At 44.0% G+C, this 26,277-nt stretch overlaps 1 protein-coding gene across 6 annotated transcripts in view; it reads right to left on the reverse strand.

Moving 5' to 3' along the window:
- ARHGAP28 (Rho GTPase activating protein 28) overlaps positions 1 to 26,277 on the reverse strand; it is a 547,343-nt gene that overhangs the window by 82,057 nt on the left and 439,009 nt on the right. For all 6 annotated transcript variants that reach the window (XM_029591030.1, XM_029591029.1, XM_029591034.1 and 3 more), the window contains one exon: positions 7,622 to 7,699. In XM_029591030.1, coding sequence (XP_029446890.1) covers positions 7,622 to 7,699 — 78 coding nt within the window. The remainder of the gene's footprint in view (positions 1 to 7,621; positions 7,700 to 26,277) is intronic.

Consider the following 26,277-nt stretch of genomic DNA (forward strand, 5'->3'; position numbering starts at 1 on the left):
GAGTTTCCTCACTCCGAAGGTCATCAAATCTTCACAAGAGTGCACTGTTCTGTTTGTACGTCACACTCTGCATGTCAAAGTGGCCCCTAACCCCTACACTAATACCTAAACCTCACCTTGAGTAGCTAGGTGGGCCTCCTATAGAGGTATAAATACCTACCTAGTATGAGGGCCTTATAGCTAGTCTCTCTCTCTCTCTCTCTTTCTCTCTCTCTCTTGCTCAGCAGCTTAAAATACTGAAAACACTATTTGTGAAAACATTGCAAAGTGCAATAAAGCCATATCGCACAGCTTAATGAAAAAGGTGTAGTTAAAACTGTGCAATATGGCGTTGCAAAGCCAGCCCACTTGGCCAGAAATTCTGCCCCAAACTCCTCCCCTTTTCCTAATTTGTATCACACCATGCGTTATGGTGTTTTCACATGCGTAATGGTGCTTTTCACATGCGAAAAAGCCATATAGCCCTTTGATAAATGACCCCCCGTTAAGAGGTAATTCGAGCAAAGTATAGCAGGTGTGTCTTCCATAGGACTTGTTGGCTTTTATATGCATATGTAAGTGGATTTTAAAGCATGCTTATGCAAGGCACATTCCCAGTTTTCCAATTAGTCCACCAGTTTGTCCAGTAGATATTGAGGTCCTTCAGACCTCTCTAGTTCTTCATCCTGCATGCCCTCAAGTTAATCCGGAAACTTCAACCTGTTCTATAAGACCTAAAGCTCAAGATCTACAGAGTTGCTCTTTAACAGGAGCAGCAGGTAAGTTACACGGATATCTAGCCTATGTGAGTTGTGGCTTTCGGATTACAAATACAAAGTTACATGCTTAAGTGTTGGCCCCACCCCTCCTTATTTTTCACATACACATGTGTACATACACGTGTAATTTGTGGATTTCTAAAATCTATGTTGCCCACATATGCATGTTTGTGGGTGCTTTTGCACAAGTAATGCTTTTAAAATTGTCCTGAAAGGCATTATGCCAGATAACTCATTAGTCATACAGCTAAAGACAATTTTCAGAATTTTGATCAGTTAACTGACTAAATTTAGATGGATAAGTGACTCAATATTAAAAAAAAATTGTCATTTAGCCTAAGAACTTGTGAATTAGGTTAAATGCCTTGGAACATTTACCTCAAAGTACAGCCTCTTGAATGAGCAATGGAGAATAAGAGCAACTTGCCCGATGAATGGCGATCACAAGTATAGGAGGACAGTTATCATAGAGCTGTAGAGTGGATGCATTCTTAAGTGAGCAGAAGTATGAACTGAATACTGAAGCAGATGAAGAGCCAATGTAGAATAATTAGAAGAGTGATAACGATCATTCTGGGAGGAAGATAAGTCATACAGCTACATTTTGGAATTGATTATAGCAGATAAACATGGTTTAGCATATGACAATGAGCAAGAGGTTGCAGCAGTCTAAGCAGGAAGTGATGAGAAAGTGATTAAAGATCTTAGCTGTATGTGCAGAAAGGAGGAGTGGATTTTGGTGAAGTTAAAGAGAAAGAAACACACTGTAGCAATATTTTGAATGAACACAAAGAAGAAAAGAGAAGAGTTGTGGAGACAGAGGCAACTGTATAGTGAACAGAGCTCATAAAGAATCAAATATAGCATCTAAAGTGTTAAATTGCTTGATGATGCAATGCTTGATCACAGAGGAACAAAAGGGTCAAATGCTTGATCACACAAGAAGAACATGTATGCTGTGAAAGGGTTAATACAAAGGCAGAAATTTCTATGTCAGAAGTTGTAGATTTCTGCTCAGCTCCCTCCCTAAATGCGCTGCATTTAGACAATTTTCTCCTACTATGAGAAAACAGACAGGAGAGTGAGAACTTGTTTTACTAATTTTATAATTGTTTGTATTGTTGGCAGTAGAATAAATAGTAAAACTGGAAAAGAGTGAAATAGTGACTTCAGAGATAGGGCCGAAAGTCAGGCAGGAAGGAAAGGACAGTGACCTGAAGAGGAGGCTTGTCATTGCATGTCACAACCAATAAGAGGAGAAGACCAGGGACAGAGCTCATAAAGAATCAGATATAGCATCTAAAGAGTTAAATTGCATGATGATGCAATGCTTGATCTCAGAATTCCAAATCATGAAGAATTTGGAATATGAGAGAGGCAGTCCTAGGGATAAGAGTGACATGCCCATTACACATAAAAGACTATGAGGAGAAGCTGGACATCTGAGAGCCAGCAAGCTACAGACAAGTTTGCACGTGAAGCTTCCCAGTGCCACATCCACAATTCCCCTGTTCAGTGACTGCTTCCTAGAGATCCTGCCGGCAGTGACAGCTTTTGTGTGCCCGATAGCCTGATTACCTGCCTGCCTGACCAGAAGTCTGCTTGACCGGACAATGTTCAGATTCAAAGATCTCTCAGGGAAGTAACTACTACTGATTTCATACACAGCTCAGTTTAGCCTCTTAAATGCTTATCATTCGTATTTTATACTATGTTCTATTGTAATCTATTCTCTTTTAATCTATTCTATTATTGCTAAAAGAAATATATTATTTTATTATAGCTAAGAAAAATCTAACCACTTTCACCTACAATTATCCTCGCTGAGTATTATTGCTATCTATATAGGACTATAGCAAACAGGAAATGGGGGGAAGGTAGATAACTGTGTGCTCGATTCTCATAAGCTGACACATTAGTGACTACAAGAGCTCACACTCGAACCCTCAGCATAGGTATATGAAATTGATCAAAGCCTGAGGGATCACTGAAACCTAAGTACAAGACAGGGACAGGGAGAACGATGGTGTTATTCACCAAGACAGAAAAATGAAGAAGTAGAAATGTGGGTTTGGGAAGAAAGTTAAGATATATTTGTTTGTTTTTTTATTTATTTTAAAAAATAATTTCTTACCTGCTTATCTATAAACCTAAGTGGCTTACACTAGAAACAAGCATAAAAACCCACTAACAAAATGAATACAAACAATAACAACTGACTAGTAAAACATACACATTTCATCTGCATTAAACAAAGTATAAAATTAATGCTGATTTCATGTAATATATAATATAAATCTTTAATACCTGCTTGAACAAAAGGCCTTTTAAGTTATGCAAAGTTTTAAAAACTTAAATACCTCAAAAGACTACATAACTAACTTTAATAGAACAATGCTGCAAAATACATCAAAGTATAAACTAAACAAAAGTGATTTAGTTTACTTCTGTTAGTAATGCCTCATGCTTACTCTTTAAATTTAGAGACTCTAATCTATACACTCTCAAGGCTTTGCTTCTCCCTCTCTCCTCCTCTGACTGCAGAATGATACAAGCCTGTGCAGTTCTTATATCAAGGGGTAGATTTTAAAAGCCCTGCGCCGGCGCACCTATTTTGCATAGGCCGCCGGCACGCGCAAAGCCCCAGGACACGCGTAAGTCCCGGGGCTTTGCTTGGGGGGCGTGTCATGGGCATGTTGGGGGCGGCGCACCATTTGGGGCATGTCCAGGGGCGTGGTGGCTGTCCATGGGAGGGGCTGGAGGCGTGATGGCGGTCCGGGGGCGGGGCCAAGTTCTCCAGCACAGCGGCCTGTGCCGGGGTAGGGAACCGGCAATGCGTGCAAGTTACGCCTGCCTGAGGCAGGCGTAACTTAATGAAATAAGGTAGGGGAGGGGGATTTAGTTAGGGTTGGGGGGTGGGATAGATAGAGGAAGGGAGGGAAAGGTGGGGGGGGGACAAAAAAAAAGTTCCCTCCGAGGCCGCTCCGATTTCGGAGCGGCCTTGAAGAGAACGGAGGCAGGCTGTGCAGCTCGGCGCACGCAGGCTGCCAATTTTGCACAGCCTTGCATGCGCAGACCCCGGATTTTAAAAAATACGCACAAATCTTTTAAAATCCGGCGTACTTTTGTTTACGCCGGTTGCACGAACAAAAGTACGCGCATGCGTACTTTTTAAAAATCTGCCCCTGAATGTTTATATTTATTCTCTCTTGTTTTCAGGAGTTGGATAGTAGGCATTTGTATTCCTTTGAACTGAATAAGGAATCTAAACCAAATCAGGCAGACTCATTTTGATTTGTTGAAAAATGAATACAAATGGTCAGTGCCCCAATATTTAATGAATATTTTTGTTTGCATTTGTATCCATTTCCATTTAAAGCCTTTGGGACAAGTAAAACTTCAAGTTTCTTTTTCTCCTCAAGGGAGCTAGCAACTAGTGATGTCACTAGACGCTGGTTGGTTTGAAGCCAGGGTGGGAAAGAACAAAGAATAAAGCAGACAGCAGGACCAATCAAGGTCAAGTATTTTTTTGGAACCAGCCTCCCCATCTACATGGATTTACAGTGATATCTAGTTTTATTTTCTGAAAGTAAAATTAACTAGCTATTTCAGTTCATTTGTTTCTGGGCTTTAGGGAGGGTGGTTTGTGTAGCTGACAGCTGAAGAAAACTTGCAAAATGAGTGAAAAAAGACTGAGGGACTAGGAGGTTAAAAATAAGGTGGGCTCTAGTTCTGCTATTTCCTAAGTTGTAACACACATTGGGGCAGATTTTAAAAGCCCTGCACACATAAATCCTTCCGGATTTACGTGCGCAGGGCCCTCGTGTGCTGGCGCGCCTATTTTGCATAAGCCACCGGCGCGCGCAGAGCCCCAGGACGCGCATAAGTGCCAGGGCTTTCTAAAAGGGGCGGGGAGGGGGCGTTCCTGAAACGACGTGGTGTTTCAGGGGCGTGCCGTGGCATTTCGGGGGTGGGCCCGGGGGCATGGCGCCGGCCCGGGGGCGTGGTCAAGGCCTACGGACCAGCCCCCGGGTCGGGTGACGGCGCGCCAGCAGCCTGCTGGCGCGCACAGATTTACGTCTGCTTTTAGAAGGCATAAATCTGCCAACAAAGGTAAGGGGGGGGTTTAGATAGGGCCAGGGGGTGGGTTAGGTAGGGGAAGGGAGGGGAGGGGAAGGTGGGGGGAGGGCTAAGGAAAGTTCCCTCCGAGGCCGCTCCGAAATCGGAGCGGCCTCGGAGGGAACAGTCAGCGCGCGCTGGGCTTGGCGCGCGCAGGTTGCACAAATGTGCACCCCCTTGCGTGCGCCGACCCCGGATTTTATAAGATACGCGTGGCTACGTGCGTATCTTATAAAATCCAGCGTACTTTTGTTCACGCCTGGTGCACGAACAAAAGTACGCGATTGCGCAATTTTTTAAAATCTACATCATTGTTACTGTATGTATAAAATATATTTTTTGTTTTTCATTGATATAACATACACAATATAACATTGAGAAAGTAGAAGTTCATTGACAGAGAGAGATTTAAACTGCAGAGGTACAATTACTGTCCTAAAAACAGCAAAGAAACTAGGCTACTCTGAGCCTCATCTTGGACTGGAAAGAGGATTCAAAATAGTAGGCAAAATTTTAAAAGCCCAGCATGTGCAAAAACCAGGAGATATGCACGTGGCCAGGCCGAGTGCGCACCAAGAGCATTTTAAAAATGGCCCAGCCACACGTGTATCTCCCAGTATGTGTGGAAGTGCCAGACCCTGTGAAAACGGCAGGCCAGGGGTGGGGGTATGGCAGGGCCGGCCATTAGGCCCTGTTTCGGGGAATCATGTGCCAGCAGCCGGTTAGCGCATGGAACTTATTTCACCCCCTGAGATGAAGTAAGTTCTGCAACAAAAAAACATTCTAATACTTAGAGGGGTCGGGGAAGAGAGGGGAAAAGGGAGGAAGAGTAGTTAAGGGGATATGCTGTTTGTGTCGCCATGTGCTTTTTTAAAATCACCCCCCCCCCCCCATACACACGTGAGTCACAACTCGCCCGCACTTGCACGTCGCGATATAAAATCAGGCGCACAAGTGTGCATGGGTATCGAATTTTATAACATGCACATGGCGATGCACACTTGTTATAAAATTGGCACATCCATGTGCATGCCGGGAACCGTGTGTGTACTGTACATGTATATGTGTCATGTTGTTTTTCCATAAACTCTATAATCAAAAACCAAAAAGAATGAACAAAAACATTAAAATATAAGTAAATTCATCCTATGTGACTGCTGAATATTCATCAGACATAAGAGGTTCATTCAAAGGATATAATGTTATCTTCAAAAATTTGGGACACTGACTGCACTATATGTGAGAATGATTAACATGTTCATGAAAACCATGTCTGAGTTATAATCATAGGTCACAGAGTATAATTTTTTTAAGGTATGCAAGTAAAAGAATGTATCTTTTGAAGGATTCCTTCTCTCCCCTAAGTACAAGCCTGACACTGATCAAGTGTTTATCTGCAAGTTTGTTCATAGACTCCTGTCAACATCTGAGAGATACAATGCAATACATATAATACCCCCTAAAACTGAAATTAGGGCCAGTCTAATAGATAAGGGCAATGCAATGTGCTGACATGCAGGAATCCCAGGTACGACTAACTTTGCTCATTGTTCCAATAGGGGCTAGATACTGAATGGAGAGGGAGTCCCAGTCATCATACAATAGCAATACGTACAGGTGGGATTCCAAGAGAAACGGTAATGTGGCCATTAAAATTCTGTGAGTGAGGCGAGCTAGAAAATATACAAACTCATATTATCACTATTTAAATGTCATGGGTTTGGTTTTTATTTTTTTTGCTCTAATGAGCGTTTATTAATAGATGACCCACTTCTTTTGAAAGGAAATATAAAATTGAAACCAAATAAATAAATGTATTGAAAGATACCTGCTTACAATCAGCCATAAAACCAAAAATTATGTTCTATCTCTAATCTTGTTTAAAAATAATTGCCCAGATCTAGTATATTGATTCAGAAAATAGTGAATTTTTTTGCAAAATACATTGCCAGTTATAAGAATTATGTACATATGTTGTGTATGAACTTTTGAGACCAGATGTGAATAAAATTGTATAAAAGATTGTGTGTGTGTGTGTGTGTGTGTGTGTGTGGTGGTAAATGGACAGTAACAAGTTGAAACCTTTGGGATTGGCATTACTGCTCACAATTTTCAAACTTCTGGCAATGCCAATTTTCTGGATATTACCAAGAGAAGTCATGTACACTATGGAGTAAATTTTCAAAGGAGTTACATACATATAAATAGCATATAGATGGGCAATTTTCAAAAGCCTATTTACATATGTAAAAACGTTTTGAAAATTCAGACCCGTGGAGTGAATTTTCAAAGGAGTTATGTGCCTAAAAGTAGCAATTTTCAAAAGCCCATTTTTGCACATAAAACTCCATTTTACATGTGTAAATCCTTCCGAAAATTCAGCTCTGCTTGTATCAAAATCTTCAAAGAATTCAGTCATAACTGATTAAGACACTGCCTGTATATAGAAGTCTGGAAGGCATTTGCAGAACTTAGAAGTTTCTATATCATGGAAAATTGTTTAATGTCCTAATAATTCTGGTAAGACTTGGCACTTAATTACTCAATATGTGTTTGACATTTTAAAAAGTTTTAAGAAAATGAAATGTTAGTATTTTTGATTAGTGTTTGCTAATCTTATACTGAACCATTTCCATAGAACATCAATTTTCTCATCTACAAATCTAATTCCTCCTTTTTAATTACATGCCCCGGCTTTTCTGCTTTTCATGGAAACCCAAGAGCTAGAAGGAAGACACACATACCTTTACTCTCGAAGCAGATCCAGGAACTCGAAGAATCCCTTCAGTGTGTAAACCTGTTTCTTCAAGTTTCAGTAAAAGCTACAAGGCAAACAGAACTGCCTAAATGATGGGTATGTTTCATGTAAAAACCAGCCTGATGAATCTGCAAAGAGTTTCGCTGTTATTAGTTGTTTATTAAAATTTCTTATATACCGCCTAGAAGGCCAACCAGCTAGACGATTTACAGTGATATAAACATAAATTAAAACAACTAACATCAAAATACTCCTGACAGGATATAACTAATCATAACTTAGTCATAATTAAGTACCATCCAAGTGAAAAGTATAGCACTGCTTAAGTACAGAAGGGGGCATTGTAGAAAATGATGGGAACTGTATAAAATAAACAAGAGGCACAAATTTCAAAAAACAAAACAATGCGACAAAATAAACAATACAGTTCAATATCTTGTTCTTTACAGTTCTTTAAGTGAATACTTTCAAAGGCCACTGTAATAATCAACCTCTTTTTAATATTTCAGGTTTTATAATGTACCCTAATTTTTTGATAATGGGTATGAGTTGGCATATTTTGTACATGTATGCTTTTCAGAGAATTGCTTTCCCTCATCCCATCTTTGTGCTTCCATAATCAGCTTTCAGTCATCCATCTGATGCAAGCGGTTCCCTATTGCCATTGGGAAAACAAAACAAAACAGGAAAATGGAGAGCAGCGACTACAAAACAGCAATTTTTAAAAAAAATATATTTTAGTTTGCTAGCCCTAGACAGGATTCATGCTGGTGCTGGTGGTTTGTTTACAAGCCCTGGAACAGCTTACAGATAATACTCTGATAACAACCTGAGTTGCTGTCAAAGCAATGCTGGATGCTGCTAGAGCAGTAGGAATGAACTGAGCTCCCAGCAGCAGTGTGGCTTTTGGGGAGAGTGAAAGGTTCTGGGTGGGGAGTAAGGACTGATGTAGGGGTTACGGGTAGAGGTTTGGAGGGGGCCTGGAACCAGCCTATTTTTTCTAAATTGGGGGTGGGTGTGGCAAGGCTCCTCGGGCCACTATGGCCATAACGTATTTGATTTTGCTTGGAGGGGAGGGTTGTTGTTAGTTTTTTTGGGGGAGTTGGGAAGCTAGTGGAGATTGGGCTGCTAGTCTGGAAGATGCTCTGTTTGAGCTAGATTCATCATTTTGCTATAACTTTCATGAAAATAGCGCCTGCGATAAAAAAATAAAACAAACAGCTAGGTAGAGAGTCCATCAAGCTAGGTTGAGAGTGCAATGTACAAATCTCATCTTTGTGTACCTTTCATCACTCCAAATCACATAAAATCTTCACTGATGTCTATTGTGCTGTTTGTACTTCTGACTGTACATGTACAACTGCCCCCCAAACATAGCCCACCACCAAAAACTCACCCTGAGTTCATTATGGCCCCTCTCTTACAATGGTATAAAAAGTTGCCTAATATGTGTGCCTCCCCAGAGGTGCTCTCTTTCTCTCTCCCTCCATCTCGCTCTCTCTCAAATGGGATTTGCGATAAATATCACACATTATCACCCGCATTATCACCGGAAATAGCTACAGCTATTTCATTGGCGCTATGGGGGCGATCGTGTGCAGCGTGGCCGCAACTGCGATGGGGGAAAACACCACCACAATGCAGCTGCCTGCTCACTATTGCCCCACTGCCCCTTTTTTTCCCCGTGGGTGATCATTTTGCTGCTATTATTCCAAAATGATAAATCCTCCAGTCAGTTAGCATATGTCTGAAATAGGTAGCCAAACGAGACATTGAAGAACCAAATTCTGACTGAACCAAATGTCCTGGAAAGAAGCTATTTTTCAACTTTCCCCATTGTTTTCCTTTAGACATGCACGTAATCTCTGGGGCAATTTTGGCCTGTTTATAAAAAGCATTTACTTGAATAAAACTGGGTTTTACTTGAGTTAATGCACTTTCTTGAGTAAGTGGGCTTTTGAAAATTGCTGCAATATATGCCATTGAATTGTCCATAGAATTTACTCATGAAAGTGCACTTCACGTGAGTAAATGGATTTTGAAAATTGCTACAACAGTAGTCACATTTACGTGTGTAACTCCGTTGAAAATGACCCCTTTGGTTCTGCCAGAATTTAATTCTTCCACTTCTCATTTGGTTACCTATTTAGGACAAATGCCATGTGGATATTGCACAGTATGCCTTCAATCCTTTATTCAGCAGACCATGTATCTAACCTACTACAGCATCAAACATTACTCACAACAGAAGCCGCTCCTGTAATTACTGATTTTGAGACGGAATACAATGACCTACAAAAACAATTAATTAGATCTGAACTTCATTCGGCAACTTTGGTCCAATATTTGCATCAACAAATGATTCCGAGGGGCTTACGAATGAACAAAGCACCCTTGGTGTTTCAAGAGGATGACGATTTTATGGTGAAATGGATTTCCATCCTTAACAAATGTTCCATTGATTTAATGGTCTTGATAGTAGAACGAACAACCATATCCATTCAAGAAACAACAGATCAAATTAAGTCCATGCAAGAACGTATAACCACTGAATTGTCCTCTGAATACTACCAAGAAATTGTGGACAAACAAAAGACTAAACTTGATGAGTTTAGAACCTCTATCAGGCAATTTAAAATCAAAAAACTTCAAAGAGATGAAGGCGACTATTCTACTAATAATGTTTATCGTTGGCTCAATCCGGACAACCCTAAACCTGAACGCCATGTCACTTTCGCTGATTCAGAAGGCAGTGGATCAAGTGACTCCGATGACGGGGATCACAATAGACACCAAAAACGAGGCACCTATAATCAGCCTTTTTTAGGCCGGGGCAACCGCGGCAGATGCGGCAGATGGCAACCACGCAGAATAAATCGCATGGACCCAATATCACAAGCCCACTCACAGTGGGAAGGCCCACAGACGAGATCTCGCACATGCCACGATCAGCAATCATAAACATCTCTAACTACACTTTATCTCCAGCACAGGAGAAAGTATTAAACCTGGGATTATCTTTTGTCCCGTTTAAAAGCCATAATTCTTTCCAAAGTAGAATAGCATTAGCCCGTTTTGTCCGCAAATTACAAGTCAAATTATATTGTGATGTAAATATGGTTCCTCCTGACACCACGTCTTTAGTGTGCCCCAAATCTAGCTGGATTCCTCCTGGACCCATGGATCCAAACATTAGTACCTTTCAATCTCTAATCCTTAAAGACATTGAGGAGTTTGAAAAAATATCCACACATCCTTATGTCAATTTATCATCCGATCTAAATTTGGCATTACAATCTCTCTCTGAAAACAAGGATATCATCATTAAGCCAGCCGACAAGGGTGGCAGTATAGTGGTGCAAAACCGCACACAATATATCCAGTCTCTCTCCACTCAATTAACAGATGTAAAATATTACCAATGTCTCTCAGAGGATCCCACGCCACAGCTTTCTAACATGATTAAAGATCTTTTGGATGAAAAAACGTCCCCTTTTTTGACACGCAAAGAACGGCGCTTTCTCCAAGTGGACCATCCACGTATCCCCATATTATATGGGGTACCAAAGGTCCATAAGTCCAAGCATAATCCTCCGCTCAGACCCATAATCTCGAGCAACGGGTCTATTTTGGAACCACTAGCCATTTTTTTGGACTCTTTCTTACAGCCCTTTGTTAAAGAAATGCGTTCTTTTGTCAAAGATTCCACCCAAGTTTTAAAAAAATTGCAAGAAGTTGAAATCGTGTCATCTGACACAATATTAGTTACCATGGATGTAATATCCCTGTACACTAATGTATCTCAATTAACAGCGCTGTCTATTGTGGAAGAATGTCTCAAAGAAAAGCAAAAAGGGCATCGTATTCCTTTCAAATTCATTTTTGAAATAGCACGACTTGTTCTCCAACATAACTATTTCAGTTTAACGGTGAATACTTTTTGCAAATCCATGGCATCGCCATGGGGTCCTCGGTGGCCCCTTCAATAGCCAACTTAATCATGGATCGCTTTGAACGTACATTCATTTATTCTTCAACCTGGTTTTCACATATTAATTTCTGGATCCGATACATTGACGATTTATTATTTTTTTGGACAGTGGAAGAAATAGAATTACAACATTTTTTAGAATGGATAAACAGTTTGGATCCTGATTTAAAATTTACCTTACAATCCAGCAAGACACATCTTCCATTTTTGGATATCATGATCATCAAACAAGCCACCACCCTCCACACCACCGTTTACCGCAAAGATATTGAAAGAAATAATCTTCTGCGTTACAATAGTTTTCACCCGCGCGCATTAAAAAATGGCCTTCCTGTCAGCCAATTTTTTAGAATACATCGACTTTGTTCTTCTAATAAAGATTTCAAGATACAAGCACAAACTTTGGCAAAAAGATTTTTTGAACGGGGATACCCATTTTCAGTTATATACCGGGCTTACAAAAGAACCTATTACTCTCCCCGAGAGTCTCTTTTACAATATCGAACAAGAGGATCGGTTACAGCCAGTATTTGTGTATTACCACACACAGACAAATCCTATTTAATAGTTGAAAGCATCATAAAACACTGGCATGTTTTACAACTTCATCCCTCGTTTATTGAAACCCCTTTGATATCTTACCAACGCAGTAGAAACATTAAGGATCAGGTGGTGCATGCATCAGTATTATACAGCAAACCAATTGCAACCAATGGAACACACACAAGGGGGTAGATTTTAAAAGAAGCGCGATCAGCCTACTTTTGCTTGCGCATCAGACTCAAGCAAAAGTACGCTGAATTTTAGTAGATACGCGCGGAGCCGCGCGTATCCACTAAAATCCTGGATCGGCGCGCGCAAGGCTATCGATTTCGTATAGCCTGCGCGCGCCGAGCCGCGCTGCCTCCCCCCGTTCCCTCCAAGGCCGCTCCGAAATCGGAGCGGCCTCGGAGGGAACTTTCCTTTGCCCTCCCCTCACCTTACCCTCCCTTCCCCTACCTAACCCACCCACCCGGCCCTGTCTACACCCCCCCCTTACCTTTGTCGGGGGATTTACGCCTCCCGGAGGGAGACGTAAATCCCCGCGCGCCAGCGGGCCTGCTGCGCGCCGGGCCGCGACCTGGGGGCGGGTACGGAGGGCGCGGCCACGCCCCCGGGCCGTAGCCACGCCCCGTACCCGCCCCCAAAACGCTGCCGACACGCCCCCGCAACGCCGCGCGCTCCGGCCCCGCCCCCCGACACGCCCCCCTCCGAGAACCCCGGGACGTACGCGAGTCCCGGGGCTCTGCGTGCGCCGGGAGGCCTATGTAAAATAGGCTTCCCGGCGCGCAGGGCCCTGCTCGCGTAAATCCGCCCGGTTTTGGGCGGATTTACGCGAGCAGGGCTCTGAAAATCTACCCCTAGATGCGGTAAATGTGATGTATGTGAGCTTACTATTGAAGGACATGAATGGACACATCCCGTCACTCAGAAAATATATCGCAAAAACGCAAATACCACTTGTGAGTCTACACATATAATTTATCTCATCCAATGTCCATGTTCTCTCTTATATGTGGGCCGCACTAAAAGACAAATAAAAGTCAGACTACGCGAACATCGTAGTCGCATCAATACAGCTAATATTGAAGCCCCAATTGTCAAACACTGCACCCTATATTCTCACACATTCGATCAATTACAATGGACTGTTTTAGAACAGGTACAAATCAACTTAAGGGGTGGTGACGTCATGAACCAACTCAACTACAGGGAACAGTGGTGGATTTTCACCTTGGCAACTGAAGCTCCAGCAGGACTTAATGACAACATTGAGTGGTCATCATTATTTTAGCCTGAGCTTATTAACGTCATTTCCGGTTTTCATTTTGATTGGTCTGCATCCAACGCTGAGGTTTCTCTTTAAATAAAGCGCGGTAGAGTGATGGCGGATCCTGCTTCCTTAAGCTGTGATCACGCACGAAGCGTTCATACGATGGGACAAGCTTTCAACACTGTATGCTCTTAGCATTGGATGACGTATGGTTCTATAAATTTTTTTGACTAAAAGTCGTGATTTAAATGCATTAACCTCTGTTGTTTATATTGTAGACACCGCTGAAAATTTAAAACCCCTGAAGAAGTCCACGAAACACGGACGTGTCGGGTTTATGTCGGTGTTCTTCAGAAAAGCTGTCACCCTTGCACGCTCAGCATATAATGATAAGTGATTGTTTTCCATCTTATCTCTAACTCTAGATGAAAAATTTATTTAAAAAAAATTGCAAAAGTATTGCTCAAAATCAAGGGACTGTTGATACCAGTGATTATAAATAAGTCTACACAGCGTATAACTTTACATGTTGCAGTTAACGCTTGAAATATGACTTCATGAGAGCACCCTCTGAGAAATATTGAGAGGCTCTAGACATATATGAGGTATCACAGCCTGAAAACAGCTTCATTTGGGATGTTCTTGTTGAATTAAGTTCAATCCTTTAGCGACAGAGTTTCCAGAATGTAGATTGAAAATTTACATTGCTTACATTGAAATTTTTCAGCACCTACCCCTCTGCTTGGATTATTTATATTACTAAATGCCATTGCGCACTGTATTTTGCAAATTTTGCACTCAGTTTGTATTCAACAATGTTGAACATCACAGTTGCCTTTAAAGGCTTAAAAATGAAGTTTAAAAGCATGACGCATGCATCAGTTAGGGATGTGTGAATATGTTGGGCCAGCGTGTGCCGAGCGGATTTTAAAAGCTGACAGAATGGGGTAGATTTTCAGAGCCCTGCTCGCCTAAATCCGCCCAAAACCGGGCGGATTTAGGCGAGCAGGGCCCTGCGCGCCGGGAAGCCTATTTTACATAGGCCTCCCGGCGCGCCCAGAGCCCCGGGACTCGCGTACGTCCCGGGGTTTTCGGAGGGGGGCGTGTCGGGGGCGTGTCGGGGGGGCGGGCCCGGTCGACGCGGCGTTTCGGGGGCGTGTCGGCCGCGTTTTGGGGGCGGGTATGGGGCGTGGCTACGGCCCGGGGGCGTGGCCGCGCCCTCCGTACCCGCCCCCAGGTCGCGGCCCGGCGCGCAGCAGGCCCGCTGGCGCGCGGGGATTTACGTCTCCCTCCGGGAGGCGTAAATCCCCCGACAACGGTAAGGAGGGGGTGTAGACAGGGCCGGGTGGGTGGGTTAGGTAGGGGAAGGGAGGGTAAGGTGAGGGGAGGGCAAAGGAAAGTTCCCTCCGAGGCCGCTCCGATTTCGGAGCGGCCTTGGAGGGAACGGGGGGGGGGGGCAGTGCGGCTCGGCGCGCGCAGGCTATACAAAATCGATAGCCTTGCGCGCGCCGATCCAGGATTTTAGTGGATACGCGCGGCTCCGCGCGTATCTACTAAAATCCAGCGTACTTTTGCTTGAGTCTGATGCGCAAGCAAAAGTAGGCTGTTCGCGCGCCTCTTAAAATCTACCCCAATATGCGTGTATATGCCGCTGCGTGTACAAGGGAAAATTTTCCAAAAAGGGGTGGGTTATGAGCATAGTTTGGGTGGGGCATGGGCATTCTGGGAATTTACCATGAAATCTGCGCCTAAATACTTACACGTATTGGCATACACCAGGTTCCCTGTTGCATAACTTTACTTCTACTATGGGTGATAGGTAAGTTGTAAAACAAAAAATTCTAGGCAGATCAACGGAGTTTTAGAGGTTGGAGCTAACAGGGGAAAAGGAAGGCTATTAAACTAGGGTAGTTTGGAATAGGGATGTGCAGAGCAAAATTTTATGTTCATATTTTTTATGTCCGAAAGGGGGTCCCACTTGCGGCCAATATGGACATAAAAAAAATCCAATGAGTTGGGTATATGTACATATGTGCAAAAAAAAAATTTAAACCCCCTCACCCTCCTTAATCCCCCCCCCAGACTTACCACAACTCCCTGGTGATCGAGCGAGGAGTGAGGACGTCATTTCTGCAATCCTTGGCGAGAAGCATGTGACGTCGGTGGCACGTCGAGTGATGCGGCGTCACGTGATTCCCGGCTCGTTCGCGCCGGACGGCTCGTTCGGCCCAAAAAGAACTTTTGGCCAGCTTGGGGGGGCCTCCTGACCCCCCCCAAGCTGGCCAAAAGTTCTTTTTGGGCCGAACGAGCCGTCCGGCGCGAACGAGCCGGGAATCACGTGACGCCGACGTCATGTGATTCCCGGCAAGTTCGCGCCGGACGGCTCGTTCGGCCCAAAAAGAACTTTTGGCCAGCTTGGGGGGGCCTCCTGACCCCCTCAAGCTGGCCAAAAGTTCTTTTTGGGCCGAACGAGCCGTCCGGCGCGAACTTGCCGGGAATCACGTGACGTCGCGTCTGAGTGACGCGGCGCCACGTGATTCCCGGCGAGTTCGCGCCGGACGGCTCGTTCGGCCCAAAAAGAACTTTTGGCCAGCTTGGGGGGGTCAGGAGGCCCCCCCAAGCTGGCCAAAAGTTCTTTTTGGGCCGAACGAGCCGTCCGGCGCGAACGAGCCGGGAATCACATGACGCCGGCGTCACTCAACGTGCCGCCGACGTCACATGCTTCTCGCCAAGGATTGCAGAAATGGCGTCCTCACTCCTCGCTCCATCACCAGGGAGTTGTGGTAAGTCGGGGGGGGGGGGGGGGATTAAGGAGGGTGAGGGGGTTTATATTTTTATTTTGGCTCAACAATCGCGATTTCCCACATATCGAACATATCTATGTTCGATATGTGGGAAATCCGATCGTTTATGTCGAATCAATTTTTTAAGTAAAAAAAAAATATGAGTTGCGTTTTACTAATGCGGTCAATCCGAATGCACACCCCTAGTTTGGAAGTCCTATCTCTTAACTGGGTGAACTGGGAACAAACTGGGAAAATTGGAAGTGGCGTCGGTGCATGTGCCTCTTACAATTCCCCCACTTACATGGTAGAAGCAGCTTTTGCATGCACAGGTGTGTGTCCACTTAAAATTGTGTGCACATATGCACATGGTCAGGTGATTTTATAACATGCACGCATATACGTGTGCATGTTATAAATTAGCCGCATCCCTGGGCGTGGGCTGATGACTATATACACACAAGCTCCAGCACGCCGGTTTAAAAGTTACTATCTTAGATTTGAGGCTCCTAATGTGGCTCATTGTAATTTAATTTTTGCAATAATTGATATGATCCCAAACCCTAAAATGGGTGGTGATCATGACAGAACACTCAATCAAAATGAGTAATGAATATATTTGTTGTGTACCAGTGCACCAGGTGGTCTTAAAAATTACCTTCATTGCTCTGTTTTTCTATGAATGTGTCACTTATGATCTACTGCATATCTGTGATTTTGTGAATCATATTGGAGGGTCACATGTTTTGATTGATAGGCCTTTGAATTTATTATATCTATGAGCGTTCATTTTAGCTAAACTTGCCCACTTTCCGGTTTTCTATTTAAGATTCTCTGTTTTTTTTGTTCCCAGAAAGACAGCTATGTGCCATCACTGAACGACTGACTTTAAATCTGGAAATTACCTTAGCTGACCCTAGAGCAGATGGATCTATTTACAGAAATTCCAGCATCAGAAAATGTTCCGACAGTAGATATTCTTCATACTCTAGCATTGGATATGTCTGAATTGCATCATCTATCTTTGCTGGGCCAGTATATTCAGTGTAACTCCTTTGAGAACTATTTTAGAGTTTATTGAATATTCCTATTTAATACTGTATTTGTTTTCTCATAAGAATTAGCTTTCTGAGACTTTTTTCTATTATTGCTGTATTAAAATATTTTTAAGACTATTGGAATAGGTGGACGATTGTACATTGGCACATTGTTGCTATAGATCCTCTTTGGAGCAGATCCTTGCACTCTTATATCATACCTTGCTTAATTTAATTACAAATTTCAGTGGTGGTCCACTTTTCTTATGTTAATATAAAACTGTTGGGGGTCTCTTGCCCACCTTATTTTGTAGGCAATTTTCAAAGCCATTTATCCAGGTAAATTGACATGTCTGAAGATAGCTCTCCTCTGCTCAACTGAAGTATACATGGGTACCCCATAGCATGAGTACTTATGGTTGGGTCAAAAAGAGGTGTTATTTGAGGGAGTATAACAGCACATATACACGGTATGTTCAAAAGTATAATACCAATGTATATAGTCCAGTTAGAGAATGGTTATAGCGCCTTTGTTCTGATATTAAGGACATCAAAGTTAAAGCTAATGACTTAGCACAATAGTTTTAGACCCATAGCTATCCCAGTTTGACTGTTAAAACTACATAATGGAGGGCCCTTTTTTCAAACAGACAATTTTAATATACAAGTAATCTGAACCGAACACTAGCATATTTGTGTAATGTGGTATATCAATAGTGTGTTTTAGTGCTACAGGTTTTTTTTTCAGATCAACACTGTATTGCATGTGCTAGAGACCATAACATCAAGGACTTAGTGGTCAAGTCCTTTTTGCTTTTCAAGGAGACACTGTATGTGAGTGAAACTCATGAACATCAAGTGTGCAACTCATGTTTTGTTTTGTTTTTCTTCTGATCAAACTGTAATGGGTCATAATTGGAGACTCCTTATATTTAGTACTACATATGATTTGCTTCGGAGTAAAGACCGATTGCCACCATAAGTCAAATATATCATTGCTTGCCCCTGTTCCAAAGTATGTGGGCCAGACCAAGTTTGTTTGAATTACCACAGCTGTTTGGGAACCAAGAAGACATAGCTTTCATGCTTCAACATTCTTTGGATTTGGGACATACTTTCCAGGATTTACTTAGGGGTATTGTTGTGTGTTCAGCCAGCGTGGTGAGGGGGTGATCGTGAGTTGTTGTTAAATTTCCACAAACAATATTGGATTTTCATCTTAGGGTCAGTAATCTTGAAGGAAGGAATGAACGATGAAGTTGAGTGGTATAGCTTGGTGTAGCAGTGATGAGCACTACTTAAACACTGTGCTCTGTTTACAGGAATTTTGTGGGAGAGGAAGGTGCAGTAAGATACCTGAAGGGTGACACTATTTATGAATTGCCCATTTGATGCAGAGTTCTCCATACATGGACCCTGGTCAGGATAAGTACAATGTTTATGTAAGGGTAGCTGCTATTTTTGGCAATTATTTTGCAAAATTGAAAAATTACAAAAAAGTTGAATGAAATGAGACTTTTGGACAGATGAATATATCAAGGGACTGACATAAGACAAATAATTAGAGTACAGCCATGTGGTCCCCAGTATGATGGTCCTTACTGGTGTCATGAGTGAAGGAGTAGCCTACTGGTTAGAACAGGAGAGTGAGCATCGGTGAAGCCAGGTGTGATGGAGTGTACTGACAACTCCCTCATTCTACCTTAAGGAGCCCAGTTCAAGCTTTTAACCCAAGTCTCCTTAAGGCAGAAGGCCGCAAGGGATTCTGGGTAAAGAGAGGTTTCCTTCACCCTGCCACAAGAACCTTGACCTAGAGAGTTTGAGGGGGCTTCAGGAAGCTGATAGAACATCACAATACACTCAAACAGTGGGCATTTACCTGTTAGTTGTGCCTGAGGCAAGATGAGTTACTATTTTGATTCTTGTATCTTTGAAGCATTGTAAATAAATGCATGCACCATAACTAAGTTGGTCCAGTCTTATTGCTTTCCTGAACTATTCATGAGGCTGCAGCAAGCCCGAATACTCTATATGCGGTGTCAGTTCCGAGATTTTTTTTTACTTAAGCGGGGGCACAAGTTAAAATGCATAGCCTCCAAGAAAAAGAAAAAAAAAAACTGCTGGCAGTTTTTTCCTGGGGCCTTCTGACTTTAATTTCTACTATTGCAGGCCAAGGGGGCTAGCCCCACCTGAGAGTCAGGGGTCAAGTAGTTAAGTTAGGGCTGGAAATATTTTTGTTTTCTCTGCCTCGTGTGAGTTATCCACTTGGGAGCTGGCCCAAAGGGAGATAAAATGGAGCAGATAATACAGGCCTGGCCACAGGACAGCAACAGCTGCAAAATACTGTACAAACACAAATAGATAAAGAGCAGCAGCTACAAGACCAATTAACCCAACAAAACACAGTCTTAACTCAGCTAGCTAAGGCCCTGCCAGCAACTATATCCAGAATACCTCAGGCATCTCTACCTTCGCATATCCTGTTTAAGATGTAAGGGAGGAAAGGACCCAGAGATCTTTCTAAAGAACTTTGAATGGACTGCCTCCCCTGTCAGCCTGGCCAGAAACCAGCTGGACAAGTTACTTTGCTAATTTTCTCACAGGCAAAAGTCAAGCGGTGTTCCAGGCTGCTAATCCAGATGGGAGGGTTTCCTATGAGGATGTCATAGTTAGGCAGTAGAGGAGGACTGAAAGGCTCATCTGCATACTGCTCCCAGCATCCCCTGGGAGAGGAGTCCAGAGGTCACCGCAAGTGATCCAGGGATTGACTTCCACAGCCCCAGCTTCCAGAGGCCCCACACCCTTTGCAGTAGAGGAGGACCGGAAGCGTGAGCCATTAGGCACGCAAATCTCAATCCCTTCCATTAACTGAGTGAAGATTAATCTATAGGTGGTTAAAGAGGATTGGTAAGTATAGTATTCAGAAATGTTTGAGCATATAAAAGTTTGGTGAAAGGTGAAATTAAGGGATATATTCTTTAGAGTTTGTGTGTGTCTGAGGTAATAAGCAAGCCAGAGGTAGTTAATTCTAGTCTCTGTCTTTCCCACCCACTCAACCCTTGATTTTTAGGCATGAGACACTTTCTGATTAAAAATCAATCAGGGACTTATCTAAATCATACTATTGTACCAGCCCTTATTGAAAGTTTAATCATCCCCTTGTAGGACACTAGCTGAATAATTAGTAATTTCACCTGTAAATTTAAAGTACTCTCATTCCAACTCCCTTAGTATCCTAAACTTAACTAGGAACTCAATAAAACTAAGATGAAGGCAGCAGTCCAGCAGCAAGAGGGGGCTTTCCAGCCTTTTGCATTGAGTGTCACATGTATGATTTTTTACCTGCCAGTGAGAGATTGTATGTGTGCACTCGGTGCAAAGAGCTCCTGGCTCTCAGGGAATGAGTCCGATCTCTAGAGGCTAGAGTAGCAGACTTGGAGCAGCTGAGGCAGACAGAGATGTACATTGATTAGACCTTCAGGGACATAGTAGCCAAGTCTCAAATCCAGTCTGTCAGCCCCAATGCTGCCTTGGATCAGAAAGGTCTCCCAGTAGGAGAACATCACCCTGGTGTAGCAGGAAGTGATCCTGTAGCAAGGACTTTCTCTCCAGGTGATGTATTGTCCTCTCGCACTGAGGACATGTTAAGGAGTGCTAGGAGAGCGGGTCTGCTTACCAGAGGTTGTGTGTTCTTGGACCACAACTCGACCCCAGAGGAACTCCGAAGAGGTGCCGTGGCAGGTGAGGCATGCCTGAGCATGGGCTGGACAGGAGCAAGGCTGGACTGAAGACAGATGACTGGAGATACTGACCCTCCTCTGGATCTGCACCTTCGGAAGACCAGCAACGCAATGGTGGTCTTATGAACAGTCCTCCGACCATTCCAAGCCCTTTCGGACCTGCTGCAGGATATGGCAAGAAGCAGCAGGCCGGATGGAGGCCAGGGCAGCGAAGACTGGAACATGGAGCTTCAGACGAAGACTCAGGAACAAGGCACTTGGAAGCACAGACGAGACTCAGGAACGAGACACTTGGAACAGACGAGACTCAGGAACGAGGTACTATAGACATAGACTCGAGTATATGGACATTGGCACGGTCCCTCAGGGCACCCTATACAGCCAGTACCACTGGTCTGGCCAAGGACCACCCTGTCCAACATCTGCGGGAGCAGGACCAGCCCAGGAACGAACGAGGAACTGAAGAATCAGGAACAAGGTACCGTAGATGTAGACTCAGGCTAGGTTCAAGGTAATCAGAAGACTCAGGCAAGATTCAAGGTATTCAGAAGACTCAGGCAGGATTCAAGGTATTCAGAAGACTCAGGAAAGTACTGGGTTGAGACTGCGATGCAGCACGCCCTGCACAGTCCACCCACGGGACTGGTCACGGACCACGCTGAACTGAAGAGCCTCTAGACAAGATATGGAGCAATGAACGGACCATGTTTCAGAAGCTGTAGAGGCCTGCACTGAGGCGCGCCATACACATCCGCCAGTGGCTGGTTGCAGACCATGCTGGGACAGTACAGGTTCTGGCAGAGTCTTTGGCATGGATGGAGCAAGCACAAGGAACTCCGTAGACCAGGGATAAAGTCAGGAGCAGAAGTCTACTGGAGGCTTGTGCTACAGAGGTGAGGAAGGCATTGCACCATGAAGCGCTCTACATAGCCTGCCCGTGGGGCTGGTCATGGACCACGACATGGCACGCCAGGAAGAATGGCACGAGGAGCCAGGGATTCAGGACATCTGGACAGGATCACGGACATCAGGATCAGGAGAAACGACATCTGGACTGGAACACAGATTATAGGATCAGGAGACAGACCTCAAGACTGGATCACGAACATCAGGAACATCAGGCTGACATCTGGACTGGAACGTGGACATCAGGTCAAGATGAGGAGCTCCAATGAAGAACAGGAAACACAGGACCTTGAAGAAGAGCTGGAACAAGGTCGACTCCTGGAGCGAAGGACAGCAGGATCCCAGGAGTGTCTAACTCCTTGCGAAGGCCAAGCTGAAATGGACACTGAGCCCTTTTCTAGGGCTGAAGAGGACAACACCCAGGGAGGGGTCAGCAGAGGGCCACACCTGGCTGGCCCTTGAAGAGCAGGAGAGAGGCGCGTGCCCGTGCCTAAGGAAGCTGGAGGAGAGAGCAGGAAGCTGGTGGCGTCCTCAGCGAAGTGGAAGGCCTGAGGAAGCAAGGCAGGTAGCAGAAGCGACTTCCAGCCGCGAAGACTGAAGCAAGAAGAGAACTCCAGGCTGGCTGCAGGCACCGTCAGGGACAGCTTCCCTGTCAGGCAAAGACCCGGGGAGCAGCAGGCACCGGCAGGGATGTCCTCCCTGCCGACCGAAGACCCCAGCAGCGGCAGAGATGGCCTCTCTGCTATGCGAAGACCCCGGCAGCAGCTCCTGCCGTGAAGAGGAACAGCCGGCAGAGGTGAAATGGCAGCGGTATCCCCAGCTGCATGGGGGAGCACCCGGCGGCCCGAGCCTGCCGCGCAGGACTGGCGGCAGCCGGAGAGGAGCCCAGCGACGGCGGCCCATCTGCCGCGAAGAAGACAGCGTCAGCGGCCTGATTGGCCACGTGAAGGTAGGGAGCCTGCCCGTGCTCCTCACGGGCAGGATCACAACAGGACAAGACTCCCAGGGCTACTGCCCAGGAGGGAAGGGTTAGGCCGGCCATCATGGTTGGTGATTTGATTATTAGAAATGTAGATAGCAGGGTGGCTGGTGGACGTGAGGACTGCCTGGTAACTTGCCTGCCTGGTGCGAAGGTGGCAGACCTCACGCATCACCTAGATAGGATTATAGACAGTGCTGGGGAGGAGCCGGCTGTCATGGTACATGTGAGCACCAATGACATAGGAAAATGTGGGAGAGAGGTTCTGGAAGCCAAATTTTGGATTTTAGGTAGGAAGCTGAAATCCAGAACCTCTAGGTTGGCATTCTCTGAAATGCTTCCTGTTTTGCATACATTGGAAGCAGAGAATGCAGATCTATCTCATGTATATTCATTGTGGATATCCTGAAAACCTGGCCTGTTTGTGGCCCTCGAGGACCAGAGTTTGCCACCTGTGCGGTAAAAGAAGAGGTCACCTCAAAGGAAAAAAGCCCTTTGCTTGAGGACCTGGAGTTTGAATGCAAGTTAGCGGAACAACATGAAAAGGACCAAAGAATGGGAACAGAGCCCCAGAATGTTAGACATGTGGGAAAATGCTTGGAATCACAAGTTATCACAACACCAAAGCTGCAATTTTGTGGATTTATAATCCAGGTGGAATTGGAGGGAGCCTCTACCCAGGCCTTGATAGGTTCCAGCTGTAGCAAAATTCTCATTCGCCAGGACTTATTATTTCAGGGGCATATTAATGATAAGAAAATAGAGACAGTAACATATATACCTGGGAACAAATCAAAGTGTTCATCTTCCCATTTCCTCTTGCAATTGCCCCAGGACAGGTCTTGTTAGAAGCATTTATTTTCTCCAAGCTTCTCTACCCGGTAGTTCTGGGTTGAGATTATCCAGATTTTACAACCTTATGGAGACAACTCATGAGTGCTGGGGACAATACAGCTAGAGGAGGGAGGTGCTTGAGACAGAGCCATGGTGTGCCCTAGGCATGTCTGTGCATTCAGCTGGACATGGTCGAGCTGAGGGGAAGGGAATATGACGGGGTTAAGGAACCAAATTCAGGCTTTAAACCCAGGTGTCCTTAAGGCAGAAGGATGCAAGGGATTTTGGGTAAAGGGAGGTTCTCTTCACCCTTCCATAAGATCCCAGGTCTACAGAGCTTGAGGGGGCTCCAGGGAGTTGGTAGGACCTCATGATACCACTCAGACAGTGCATGTTTACCTGTTACTTGTGCCTGATGCAAGGTGAGCTACTATTTTGATTCTTGTATCTTTAAATAAATACCTACACCATAACTAAGCTGGTCCAGTCTTATTGCATTCCTGAACTATTCCTGCGGCTGCAGCAGGCCCAAATATGTCACACCAGGGTTCAAATCCCACTGCTGTTCCTTGTGACCTTGGGCAAGACACTTTTTATTCTCCATTGCCTCAGGTACAAACAGTGAGGATAATATTCAAACTGTGCATGGCTGTGTGTAGATTTGCAATATTATCAGATAAGTATAGTTATGTTTTCATGCTGAGACGCAGATGCTGTCCGACCGTCCGAACGCTGATATACCCATAAATCAACTGCACAATTTAAATCAACAAGAGCCAAACTAGGAGCATTTAATACTGACTGCACTAAGTCCTGCAATATTTCCAAATCTTTTTCAGTCAAAATCAATTTATCATCACTAGCTGGGCTGCCTTTAAAATGTCGTCTCAGTGATTTGCTTTTGGTACTAAAAACTGGAATCCACAATCTACAAAAATTTAACAAACCTAACAAACCTCTTAACTGTTTCACTGTTTGAGGAACTGCCAATTCTGACACTTGTTCATGCAGTGCACAACCAATGCTCTTACCCTCTATTCCTAGATTCAATCCTAGAAATGAAACTTGTAACTGACAGATTTGTGCTTTGTCAGAATTCACTTTATATCCAGCCTGTGCTAATGTATGCAAAAGCATTTCCGTTGCTTTCATGCATGCAGACCGCGTAGATGCTGACAGTAACAAGTCATCCACATACTGGATCAGCGACACACCCACTGGAAGTTGAGTACGTACTGCCTGAAAATCTTTAGACAAAATTTTAGAAAAAATAGATGGACTTTCTACATACCCTTGCGGTAATCTAGCCCACTGATAACTCTGCTTATCATATTGGAAAGCAGTTAACTCCCTACTTTGTCAAGCAAGAGGCACACAATAATATGCTTTTGCCAAATCTAAAACAGTGTACCATTTTCCTAATGGCTCAGTTTGTAAAATAGTAGCTGGATTTGTAACATTAGGATATTCTACCACTACCATTTCATTAAGTGCACATAAGTCTTGCACTAATCTCCATTTCCCCGAAGGTTTCAGAATTGGGAACAAAGGGGTATTAAATGGCGAACCACTAGGGTCTATTATCCCATGTTTCAGAAGAGATGCAATTTCTGGCTTGATTCCTTCTTGTGCTTCTCTAGATAAAGGGTACTGACTACGCTTAGGGCCCATATAACCTGCTTTCAATTGGATTTCTACAGAGTCTATACTCTGCACTTTACCATATGGATCATTCTCAGTTGCCCTCACTGACTCAGGCACATTAGGGAATTGTTCCTTTCTGTGTGTTATATTAACAAACTGTCTTGCTAAATGTAGTGCTGAGGAGTTTGGTGCAAATGAGAGTTCTATTTCTAAGGCTTGTAACAAATCCCTTCCTAACAAATTTACTGGACATTCTGGAGCATACAAAAACTGACTCATCACTTTTTTTCCTTCTAACTGCACACTAGTTTTTTCTGTTCTCTGTACTAGCTTATTCTGTCCATTAAATCCTATAGTACAAATAGTTTCATCTGACAATGCAACTCCCTCGGGAAATCTGGTGATCACAGATTTGGTTGCCCCTGAATCCAATAAAAAAGTATACGGTTGTTTATTTATATGTATTGTTACATGCCCTAATTTATATGTATTGTTACATGCCCTAATTTGCACCACCCCTAAAAGTCATTGATTATACCCATTTCCTGCTCTGTACCTTTGAATCTCATTTGCAGGATCCCAGTGAGGGAATCCTCCCTACCACCAGTACTGTTGCTATCAGGATTAGCTCTGCATTCATATGCATAATGCCCGAATTTGCCACAGAACCAGCAGTCTATGCCTACTCTTCTATCAGGTCCAATCCCAGCTCCTTGTGACGGACTCCCATACATTCCTCGTCCACCTATCCCTCTTCTACCTTGCAACATCCCTCTACCACGGATGTTATTTCCTCTAGGTGTAATTACTGCACCTATCAATTGATTCTGGGGGTAACCTGCATTACACCCATCCTGTCCATATCGTATTTCTGACTCAAATTCCTTATCTGGACATGCTTTAACCCCTTCTGTC

The sequence above is a fragment of the Rhinatrema bivittatum genome, chromosome 2 (assembly GCF_901001135.1).
Source record: "Rhinatrema bivittatum chromosome 2, aRhiBiv1.1, whole genome shotgun sequence".
NCBI lineage: Eukaryota > Metazoa > Chordata > Amphibia > Gymnophiona > Rhinatrematidae > Rhinatrema > Rhinatrema bivittatum.